At 32.9% G+C, this 12,547-nt stretch overlaps 1 protein-coding gene across 2 annotated transcripts in view; it reads left to right on the plus strand.

The window, feature by feature from the left end:
- LOC123711248 (sensory neuron membrane protein 2-like) overlaps positions 1 to 12,547 on the plus strand; it is a 29,489-nt gene extending 16,942 nt beyond the window's left edge. For both annotated transcript variants that reach the window (XM_045663742.1, XM_045663741.1), the window contains exons 4-10: positions 635 to 803; positions 3,597 to 3,688; positions 4,411 to 4,628; positions 5,874 to 5,999; positions 8,058 to 8,244; positions 10,414 to 10,539; positions 11,999 to 12,547. In XM_045663742.1, coding sequence (XP_045519698.1) covers positions 635 to 803; positions 3,597 to 3,688; positions 4,411 to 4,628; positions 5,874 to 5,999; positions 8,058 to 8,244; positions 10,414 to 10,539; positions 11,999 to 12,226 — 1,146 coding nt within the window. In that variant the 3' untranslated portion in view covers positions 12,227 to 12,547. The remainder of the gene's footprint in view (positions 1 to 634; positions 804 to 3,596; positions 3,689 to 4,410; positions 4,629 to 5,873; positions 6,000 to 8,057; positions 8,245 to 10,413; positions 10,540 to 11,998) is intronic.

Here is a 12,547-nt window from a genome sequence, read left to right on the forward strand (position 1 = left end):
ACTTGCTCCAATATTATGTGTAGTATTGACGTATGTGAGTATAGTATGACTCCATAGATCTCTCCCAAACATGCTCTACGTCGAATTAAGACTCCCTGCTGTCTATAGCTCAGTCTGAGCCGTTTTATATAACAGCAGGCAAACGTACAGGCGGTTCGCTTAAGGTAAAGTTCTAATGACGCCTATAGACACCGTGGTGATGCACCACGAGGCAAGTTAGTTTTTAGTCTTTAAGGTTGTGGTACGCTCTTAGGGCCTTCCCCAAGTCGTAACGGTCTATAATGTGGTTGTGCGGCAAAAAGTGTCTTAAATAGTGCGATGTCATTGAACACTGGGCGTCAAGGTGAAACGGCCTCCACTATTGACTATAACAATTATCACTAATTGTAATAATTACATGATTATTGAATTAATGATTTTTAATTTACTTTTATAACTTAATATAAATATTACATTGCAAATGTTACACACATACACAAAAATTATGTTGGAATATAAATATTTAAATAAATATATGTAGAAACGTAAAGTGATAAAAAAAGGCAAAACAGAGAAAACCGCAAACAACTTAATCATTTTTATATTATAATTAATTTGTGACATTAAAATTCACTCAACTCAAACACTATTTCAGAATGCTATTCTAACAGCACATGACCTGATGCCAGGAATTATGCCGATGCTGAACGACGCGATGTCTGGCTTCTTTAGTACTGATGGAACACCGTTCATTAAGATCAAGGCAAAGGATCTATTCTTCGATGGAATGTTTTTAAATTGCTCACTAAGTCAATCCGCCATAGGTAAGCAATATTATTTAATCTAAATACCTGTTGGGCATGCTGCATAATACAAATCTATGACGATGTCTAGGACTCGGGTCTGGGGCCGGGTCCGAGCTAAATATTAGTAACATACATGATGTTACTAATATTTAGCCAGTATATTTTAGTACCTAACTTATTTAGATTCAGTAACAACACGAGAGTTAGCATGTTTATTATTATTTAACGATAAGGTTTTTCATTGATACGATTTAAAGGTAACAAAACAAAGCCTACAAAATTGTACACTCGTGTAACTACTTTATAGGTCTTCAGAAACATTTATCACTAAGCATGAATTCCGTGAGAAATCCAATACTATTGACATACGGGAGACATAGCTTATTCATTTTACTAATTTATTTACACGTTTTTAGAAGAACAAATAACATAATAGGTACATTAAAATTATAAGGGACAGAACGGATGGCCTTATCGCTAACAAACGATTTCTTCCAGGCAACCCTAGTAAGGCAAAAATGAGTAGAGTGCAAGTCTGATAAAAAAATTATATATTATCACCTACCTTAATCTAAAATGATATAAAAAAATAATACAATTAGAATAAGAAATACAAGAATTACAAATGTCACGATTAAGCGGTATAGGATATGATGAACATATGTTTATGTAGATAAGTTTTAAAAGATGTTACGGTGTAAACCAATCGTATGGAGTCAGCAGCTTATTCCACGACTCAATAGAACCACCATTCCCACCACCACCATCCTAAATGAATTAAGAAGAAGCCTAAGAAGTGAGAAATGAGAGATGGAATTTCCAAAAAGCATCTAGAGGAAGGAGTTCGCGTCTCTCTGAATCGTATCCTATACGTGTTTAACACTGAAAATGTTTAGAACGGGCCAGTTAGAATTCTTTTTTTTTTAATTTCAATTTTAGAACTGTTTGGTAACCTAATTTAGTATATTGCATTCATTTGTTCTTGTGAATTGGCGGCAAATCTCAAACTGTTGGTACAAGTGAAAATGAACCAAACGCTAGATGTTTTTCGGTCAATGATTTATTATGACATTCCTTGTGGGCTTACTCAACAACAAAGCTATGATAGGCTGCAATTAGCATTTCTTAATGTAGCCCCATCTCGTGCCACTATTAACAATCAGTTTAACGAGTTTAAGCGTGGACGTGGCAACATCCATGATAATCCGCGTAAGGGACGTCCTTTAACGCCGACTATTGAAGATACCATCAGTGCTGTGCGACGCAATATATATATAATAGGAAGATAAGAGAGTGAGCTATCAGCAGATACGGGAAAGCCTAGGCATTGTCATGAGTCCAGTTCAAAAAATAGTACACGATGTTCGTATGTTGAATGTCAAAAGTATCACAGCTGTAAATATGTAAATAATTATAAGTTTATAATAATAATACATATATACATACTATGTTAACAAAAGACAATACTACGTTTTTCATTTTCTAAACATTTTCAGAGTTACCTGTGTGGAATGAATGACACAATAGAAATATTTTTAGTCAATTCATAAATATTATGACACATCCGTCACGTTTTTCAATGGACGAAAATTATACTTACTACTTAATTGCATTTAGACGAAAAACTTCATTGGTTATGTCTAGATCCCTTTTTCTATAAAAATATTATCCTACAAAGCTTCGGCAAACGCGTGTTACTAACGATTATCCTTTTCCAATAAAGTCACAACGCGTATCGAATCGGTGATAAACTTGAAACCCATTTAATGGCTCTCTCTCTATCTAGAGTAGATAAAATTCTAGATTAAGTCTAGCATCATCAATCATGATGGAAACGATGTACATTAAGATGTAAATAAGTTGCTAATAAATTTGCTTCTTCTCAATTTGTATTTACGTTTACATACTTCAAGTATTGCCCATCTTCATGAATGGATGGTGCCTATAATAGGACAATAGAAGTCCTATGGTAACAGGTCACCAGCCTTCCAAGTGGATTGAAAATGTTCAGCATTAGGCTCGTTTCACACTATGATGCTCTTATCGGTCCGATCTCGCTCCAGTCTCGGTTGAACCAAATCTCGCTGTGTCCACACTACTATTTCCAGAATCAGTCTGTCTCGATCGATGGTCGACATAGCACGTTTCTTGCAATAATCCTATAAATTTTACTCGCCAAAAAATTCCATCTAACATTCAACTATTATTTTAAAATGTTCGCGAATTTAACCATTTCGTTATGTATAGAAAAATGGGGAAAATATAACATTTATTACTAACAAATCACACACACAGACAAACACAAAATAATAATAAAAAACATAACAAAAAAATATTAAAGAAAAAAAAGAGGTACATTTTAAGTGTGCATGCTGTGTCAGTGGCTTGCTCAGCATTATGATGTGAAGCAGACCAGCGGTTTTGCCCGAAACCACAACACTTTGTTTGCACCTTAGCATAAACGCATAAAAAATAAATGAATCAGGCGCAAAAAAAAATTAAAGACAACAAATTAATTCTCGAAAAATAACAACGAAGTTTTTTTTTATTTTTTACTAGTCTCTCATTTATTAATGCATTATTTTTTGTATAATTACAAAAATTTAATGCTTAAAATGCGACCAGGAGCATGATGTTTGCAGAGAGTGACCGAGAGTTTTTTTGTCAGTTCTTCTCGTTCGTTCTGCGCCCGTGCTTAGTGAACAGGCAGTAAATGTTTATTTAGAATCATATCTTTTTACTGATGCTATATATATTTTATATTATTTATAATTAAATCTTATATTATATTTTTGTAACTTATAATTCCAGCGTTAATATGCGGCAAAATCAAAGCAGACACTCCTCAAGTAATGAGACCAGCAAAAGAAGAGAATGGATTTTATTTCTCACTTTTCGATCATGTAAGTTTGTAAAAAATACATTTTTACCCAATTTTTTTTAAAATACCAACATAAAGGAAACGTTTTATTTCTATATAATTATTCGGTTCCATGATGAGTACCATGATTACATGGAAAACTAGGTATATACATCGGTCATCATGATTTTTAATCTTGACTTGCCAACTTATGGCAATGGTCTTTGCATTGCAAATATTGCACTCAAAAAATACCAAAGAAACAATTCAAATGAGGATGTAAAACCTCTCGTCACCATATTGGGTTAACTACTTGGATTACTGAGTTTCGATTATCATTGTTAATTTGTATAAAATAGATAATCTTAATAACCTTTGCGGCATTTTATAAATATATTTTTACACTAGTCTGTAATCACTATGATTAAAAGTTTAAGAATTATAAATTCTATTCATAAATATTGCATGCACTAGAGAACTAGTACTCTGGAGGTCAATTTTATTCATCCGTTATTGTTATATACTAAATAATTATTGTCTGATGAGATTATAATCTTAATTGCCGCCGTAAGTATTTAAATTATTCTAAGAACTTTGCTATTTAAATACTTATACTTATATACTTGCTATTAATGCGAATATAATAAATTAGGATGACACAAAATACTGAAAAGCACTCTAAACTTAAAAATGTATTGAATTCGAAAAGCATTCTTAAAACCTACTCGGGTCAAACCTAATTATTGTTCATAAATCTCATTTCAGTTAAACAGAACAGAATCAGGCCCATACGAAATGGTTCGTGGCACGCAGAACATAAACGAACTTGGCCACATCGTCTCGTACCAGGACAAACAATCCATGGAACAATGGATGGATAACTACTGCGGGATGATAAATGGCTCAGACGGCTCCATCTATCCACCGATAAACGAAAATAATGTACCGAGTAGGTTGTATTACTTCGAGCCACAAATTTGCAGGTATAACACCTTTTTTATATAGTCCTATTCCTGTACTATAGTTGATATATAAATGATATTCGAATCGCTGGTCACATCAGTGCTATCATGACTTTATACTGCAACGCAATGATGTAGGCCGCATATGAAGCTAAGCTATATTAAAGCGAGTACAAAATAAATTCAACCATTACCTCTACAAGGGATGTGTGTCCGCTTATGTACCTCACCCTATTTATTCTGGGTATATCAGTGTACTATACAAGTGTAGGATAATAGTGTCTTGAATGCACAATGTGGATATAATGGAGAGACTGGGTCTACCTAGACCTAATTGTTTTGGCTTCACAAGAGCTGCTTGTTACGTTATTATTTCCAAGATGTAGGGAACTGGATGGTATGTGCGTATATTTTTTCAATTAAATGTATTTTTAACGGTGTTCTATCGTTTAAGTTATAACTAGATCTTAGTAGATCTTTACATCTACGGAAAAATTAATAAATCAATGTTTTTCTTTCATCACAAGTGAATCAAAGAAAAACTAAGGCTATTATTGTAATAATTGCAATTCGTTTTGCTAAGATTAAAACGAAAATTGTTGCATTTGAGTGGGACGGCTCCATATACTTAAATACATACTAGAATTCCGAATATTATCTCAATTCACTACAGAAACATAGTTACTCAATATAGGAAGTCGATACAAAAATCCGTATTATTTAATACAGTGAAATATAAAATAATATATTTATTATGTAATAATAACATTAAAAATATGTTTTCTAAAGCTGCAAACTTAAAGGCTAATACTATCTGGGAAAAGTGGTTACTTTCTATTTTAAACTAACGTCCGGAAAGTTTAATTCTATGAGATTCCTGGTAGTTAGTCATTGAATTTTTGCATTGAACATATTGTCAATATTATATACTCTCCGCAAAATTTTATAGCAAAACTAGTTGGCTATACTGTTTTGACATAAAAGGATTGATAATAATAATCATCGTCTTTAAAAAGGTAAAGGTATCATCAGAGTTCTTAGCACTTATATAACAAACAACACTAAAAACTATACTCACATTATTAATATGTTGTACTTTTTATCTTAATAGATTATTATAATCATAAAGCCTACAGGAACAGCTACTGCCTTAGGAGATCTTTTATAAGCAGCCTTAAAAGAGAGCATACTCCTCCCTCAACGGCAATCAATGCACAAATATGGTTGGCTAAAAAATTAATAAATAAATAACTTATAATATTTCAGATCAATTTACGTGTCCGTGGTCGGACAGCGTGCTTTTTTGAACATGAGCACCTACTACTTTGAAGTAGATTCATCAATGCTAGCCTCCAAAAGCGCCAACCCAGATAATAAATGCTTCTGCAAAAGGTAAGAAAACATAGGAAATACACGTTGTTCTGCTTCAGCACACAAATTTATTAGCAACCATGAGTTCACTATATACTTTAGCGCAAAATGTATGAAACTGTACCCGTAGAACATTCAGAAAATCAACTAGTGCATTTAAAATAGCATGAATGTTAAAAATATCAAACAAAATACGAAAGTGCCCATTTCAATGTCAAACGAACAAAGCTAAATCGTATCGCGTGACCTGTGAATGAACTAAAGATCTCATTCACCACAATGAAACAAATTGCGCCATTTTGTCTTTGGTCATTGAATCACATGGAACGAGCGAAGTTTTACAAACATCGCGCTATAATTTTATATAAAAATTAAATCCGGGATTAGAACCTATTCTTAGGACAACTAACTAATCACTTGACATTTTTTACACTTTAGTTTTACTCTTAAATAAAAAAGACATATTTTATAGGTTATGAGTTTACGTATGTATATGTGAAAAGTACATACTAAACAAATAACTGTAGTTTGTGTTTTGGTGACATTTCACATTGATTGGCGCTAATCCCTCGGGAAGCATAAAGCTGGCATTTTCTTTTTTATTTCAAAAAAGAACGAGTTTTGTCACTTGGGTCATTCCTCCAGGAGACATTTCGTTTGTTGTATTTATTTGTTTTAACCTCCTTCGTATTTACACTTAATGTCCTTATCTTATGTTATTCTGAGTATTCAAACCCTTATTTATACTAATATATTATTATAATAATATTGCGTTATACTAATTCGAATAGTATTGTTTAGTGAACTGTAAGGATGTTTGGAAATTTAATTGATTCTGTGTCAGAAACTGAGGCATTAACATGAAGTTAATTTGAAGTTAATAATATTTCGTCAAGTATACAAGTTAATCATCGCATTTTTGTTTTTGACAGCTCGAAAGTATCGACTTTCTAAGTAATTAGTAAGCAACATTGTTGTCTACGCATGTTCTATGTTTCTGTTTAGTTCCAAATACACCAACGAAGCACTTCTTAACTTGTTTTCCAAACAAAATTACTTAGAATTCCTTCGTTTCTATGTCGATTCAGTAATGCTTTGCTCCGACGCGTAAGTCTCGTTGTTGGTCGCTTAGTTCGTGTGGGATGTAGTTGTTTTTATCTTTCCGATTCGACCAACCGAACCAAGCTTAACTGTATTGGATTTGCTTTCACTGTACCTTCAAGTACGTCACCAACGATGATGACGTAGTACAACAATAATAAACGGCCGACCGCGAGGCTTGTTCGTCAACTCAAAATTTGCACATTTAAATCGATTGCACCAATAATGGACCGTGTTTATGTAAGCAGTGCTAGGCCCGTGCACATCGTTAATTAACGTTTGTAATGTTTCGTGTTGTTTGCTCGGCGCCATTTCCACGTAAGAACTCAAACAGATATATTGTTTACCCTTGGCGGCAAAAACTACGACAATTCCACGAAAACAAAAGCTATTTAGCTAAATACTGAATGCAAAATGAACTTATCAAGGCTTTCGAATAAAATTATTTGAATTTCGAATTGCGCGCTAATGCTTAGATAATTAAATCCGTACATGCTGGTTAAAGACCTTTTATTATAGTATGAACATACAAATACTAGACATAACTATTCAATAGGTTTTGTTTCTGTTTTAAGGGACCTTAAGCGTAATTTCGCTTACCATAAACATTAAACCAATATCTAATAAAATACTATAAGTGTTAATTATAAATATAACGCTCAAGTGAATACCATAGGATAAAATTTATTCCACTAAGAATTAAAATATGCGTCGTTAACTTTTACCCTTTCTGCAAGAAAACAAAAAGTTGATACTTTTTTGATGAAGCTCGATCGTTACTATTATTTTATTAAATAGCTAAAATTTAAAAGAAGGAATTCTTTTTATATTTTTATTCAATCTCGCTCAGGTATTTAATTCGAATAATTAATGTTGTTTATGTTTATATATTATTATCAGTTGACAATCAAACGTTAATTTAGATCTTAATTAAAAATTTGGTTAAAAACTTTAAATTCTATAACTACTTTATTACAGGAATTGGAGTAGTAATCATGACGGCTGTTTGCTTATGGGGACATTTAATGTAATGCCATGTCAGGGTGCCCCCGCAATTATCTCTTTACCGCATTTCTACCTCGCTTCTGATGAACTACTGGACTACTTCGGTGGTGGAATCAGCCCGGATCGTGAATTACATACGAGTTTTCTATACATTGAACCTGTAAGTAATCAATATTCTCAAATTTTAGAAGTGTACTTTGAACTTTTTTTGTTATGTAGTGCTATACAACAAATAATTAGATGGTAACATAGACCTAATTGTTACTAACTCTAAAACATGTGCATATAATTTGAATTAAATAAGTTATTATAAAAAAATAGTATCCAAACTAGAACTCCACCGCAAGAATCCCGGGTAGACGCACGTTTTACAACTTATAAATGATGAAAAACACGTCAATAATAACATTGAAATGATTTCAATATATTCACAATGAATATAAAGATTTAATATATTTATGTATAGACATTCTAAATAATTATCTCATTGAAGTTACTAAATCCATCCATCTATTAGAAAGCGTGAAATCTATTATGCCATATCAAAAGCAAAAACTTAGAAGGTTATAATATACCAATAGAGATTATAAAGGAAATTGGTGAATGTAAGTTAGATTATATCACAACCCTTTTTAATGGTATATACGACTCAGGAACGATTTCTTCTAACTGGCTTAAGACAACATTTATCACGATTCCCAAAACAAAGAATCCCAAAAATGCAACGGCTATCGGAATACTCAACGTAGGATATAAAATGTGAATCGACACTATCCTACATCCAACTTGGATTTCGAAGCGAGAGATGCTCTCTTTGGCTATCAAGTTTTGATATGGAGAAGCTTGGACATGAACAACGATCTATTTGTCTGTGTTGTCGATTATGAGAAGGCCTTTGATAATGTACGATTGCCATTTCAGTAAAAACCTATATTGTTAGCAATTTAATATAAGACTAAATAGCAAACATGCATCATAATAACATTCAAAAAGGTATGCGTCAAGGTTGCATTTTATTACCTTTGCTATTTGTAACTTGTATGCCGATGCTATATTTTCACATCCTAGATAATTGTCCACATGTCATAGCCATTAATGGCAAACTCCTGAATAACTTAAGATACGCCGATGACACAATCTTACTCGCATAGAGCCTCGACGGTTTACAGACTTTCAAGTCAATTCAGTTGCCATCGTATGTTCTAAATATGTTGTACAAATTGACGCGAAAAAGACAAAATATATGATAATAAGCCGAATATTGGAGCTTGTCACGCAACTTATACACCTCAACAATCAGTCCTTGGAATATGTCTCGAAAATACGATACCTAGGCATAGTGATTGATGAAAAGGGTGACCAAAGCATCAAAATCTGCTGCAGACTTGGACAAGCGCGGAATTTCATTTAAAATCATTCATTTCAAATTTATAGCTTAGAACACGCATTGCACGTTGTTTTGTCTTCTCTATGCTACTCGACGGCGTAGAATATTGGCCGCTGACTATGTCCAAAAACTGGAAGCGTTTGAGATCTGAGTTGATCGACGTATGCCTATATTTTGGACAGACCGCATACGAAATACGACCGAGCTGGACAGAATGCAGAAGAATAAAGAAGTGCGTATGACGGTTAAGAAAAGGTTAAGAAAACTTGGGTATTTCAGACACGTTATACGTAACACCAAAACAATTAACTAATCGTACAATTGCCTTGTACGATTAGTTAATTGTCGCGTAGAAGCAGACCTCGCCACATATCCAAGTCTTGGTTGAAAAACCTCAATGGTTTGGACAAAGCACAAATTAAACTAGTCATGATGAGATAAGAAAAAGAATTTCAAAAATCGTCCGAGTGCGAGAATAAACTTTTAACCTACTTAAACCGTTACAGTGATGCTTATAACTCAAAATGAGATGGGTTTTAGTCAATAAAATCGACCAAGCATAAACACAACGTTAATTCAGACCCGCGACGCCGGGTTTCTTCCTTCAATACATATACGGAATTTAATACTATCGGCCATACTTTATTATATAACATCGTCATACTATTCGCCACCTTCGATGATTTATATTCATATGGGTAACCTTTAAGAAAAGGTAACACAGATGACTGTACCTTCAAGTTTAATATTTTATAGTTAGGATATCATGAAGGCGATCCTATTTTATGCCATTATTAAGATAAATTAAATCATTGTCTACGTGACTTCTTTGTCTTCTACCACATTTGTAGCCTAATAATTCTTAAAAATACTTCGTCGTCATACAACGGCGAACTAACTTAACAATTTCTATAGTCTTTGGTTGTTTGATGCCCTTTTCAGACTACAGGAGCGATGCTAAGTGGAATGCAAAGGATCCAATTCAATGTAGAATTGAGGAATATTCCTAATGTGCCCCAGTTGGCAACTGTTAAGAGTGGCCTATTTCCTCTACTTTGGCTAGAAGAGGTATGTATATTGTAAAGAATGATAGTATTATATAAACGGTTTAATTGCTTTTACAAGATTTAGATAAATTTACGTTTCTGCAAACAATAATAATAAATTAGCAAAATTAATTAGGTAATTTATGGTATTTTTTATTATGTTTATCACTTTGCTTTTCTTGAATGGCACACAATTTGTAGTAGTATAGTATTAAAAAAACTATTTTATTTTCTGTGGTAATAAACCCTTTATTATTTTACTGCTGCATATGTTGGATATATAACAAAGAACAGCACAATCAGCCATATCAAATCATCATGCAAATATCGAAATATAATTAAATACAATGCCATATACAATTATTTATGTCACGGGAAAGTTAATACTATTACACAAGCTAATATAATTTAAAAAAATCAATACTTTAGATATCTATATCCATTCTAATATTAAAAGGAGAAAAGATTTTTATGTTTGTAACGAAAAAGTAAAATCGGACATTTCCTTTCGTTTTATTGATTATGCTCTTAAAAAAATACTTATAGGCATACATTCTCTTATATCATCAGACACAATTGCATTTTTATTCACTACATATGAGTATTGACTGTAGACTGTACAGTAATAGTAGGTATATAATTTATCTAATTATTATTAGTATATCTATACTTGAAACCTAAATTAAATGTTTAAAAAAAATACCCGTTGATGTCATTTATTCTGTAATCTCTTTGTTTTCAATAAACAAGCCCCAAGGACCCAAAAGTTCCAGCGGTACACTATTGCTAAATATTAAACATATTACTATTTAGGTATGTCCTGCATTTACTGTACGTTTATGCCAAAATGTTAAAATGCCCACCCGTGCCAAGACGGGACGAGCTGTTGTAGTTATAAACTAAGAACAAATTAAACTATGAATTTAATTATAACTTCGAACTAAGATACGAAAACAATTTCAAGCATATTACAATAACGTTATTTTTAATTAAAAGGATAATAATTAAATATATCAAGTCTTTATAGAGTCTTGACCTCTCTCAGTACTCTGAAGCTTTCTTATTTTTCTTTCTATAAGCAAACGTATGTTTAATCACTCATTTTGTGTATAGTTCAACTATTTTTTGCGTTTCCTACTTGAAAGTTAAGTCTAAACTACAAACAAAATTTGTCCAAATCCTCTATGTACTCATTTTGAATCTATTAATATTGTCAAGATTGAAATCATTATTCACAACATGAAAAACTTGTTTGGTACCAAGACGGTTAAAGTATAATTGCAGAACATTGCAGCAAATCCAAATGTCAGCTTGCAGCCATAGTTCGTTTGTTTTGTCGCCTTAACGACATATATCTGGGGCACCCCATTTCAGTACGGGTTACGAGCGCTACACACATCCGTCAGCGGCCTTTTTTTTGTCTCAATATTTTATTTTCTGGTTCACAAGTTAACACATAATGGCCATTTATACTCTTTCAGGGTGTCGACAAGTTACCAGACGATATTGTGAAGGATTTACGCGACGCGCATACAACTATAGGCTATGTGGAGGCAGCAAGGTGGTTAATTGTTGTCATCGCAGCATTTATGTGTGTTGGTTCAGCGGTGTGCGTCGTACGATCAGGCGCGGTAGCCGTGTGGCCCCGAACGAATAATTTTGTATTAAACGCTGGAAATCATTTAGATATTAATAAAGGACGAAATTAAATTATAATGACCCACTAGAAACGGTCAATTGTTCTTTGTCACTTATTGAATATAAGTGATTATTTCGTGTGGATTATTTTGTTTCATAAGAGCCTAGAGTCATTTCAATGATGTTGTTATATTTATTAATACAATGTACAAGTAATCTACCAAAAATCCTGTCAGTCTATTAGCACAAACAGACAAATTAGCACGAACCACCGTATCGAAACCAAAAATTTCAATTTCTGTAAGCAATTTTATATTAAAACTAGCTGACCCGGCAAACGTTGTTTTGCCATTTATTTCCAGGAAACTTTTTTTTAAGTTCAATAACAATAA

The sequence above is a fragment of the Pieris brassicae genome, chromosome 6 (genome assembly GCF_905147105.1).
Source record: "Pieris brassicae chromosome 6, ilPieBrab1.1, whole genome shotgun sequence".
In the NCBI taxonomy this organism is placed as follows: Eukaryota; Metazoa; Arthropoda; class Insecta; order Lepidoptera; family Pieridae; genus Pieris; species Pieris brassicae.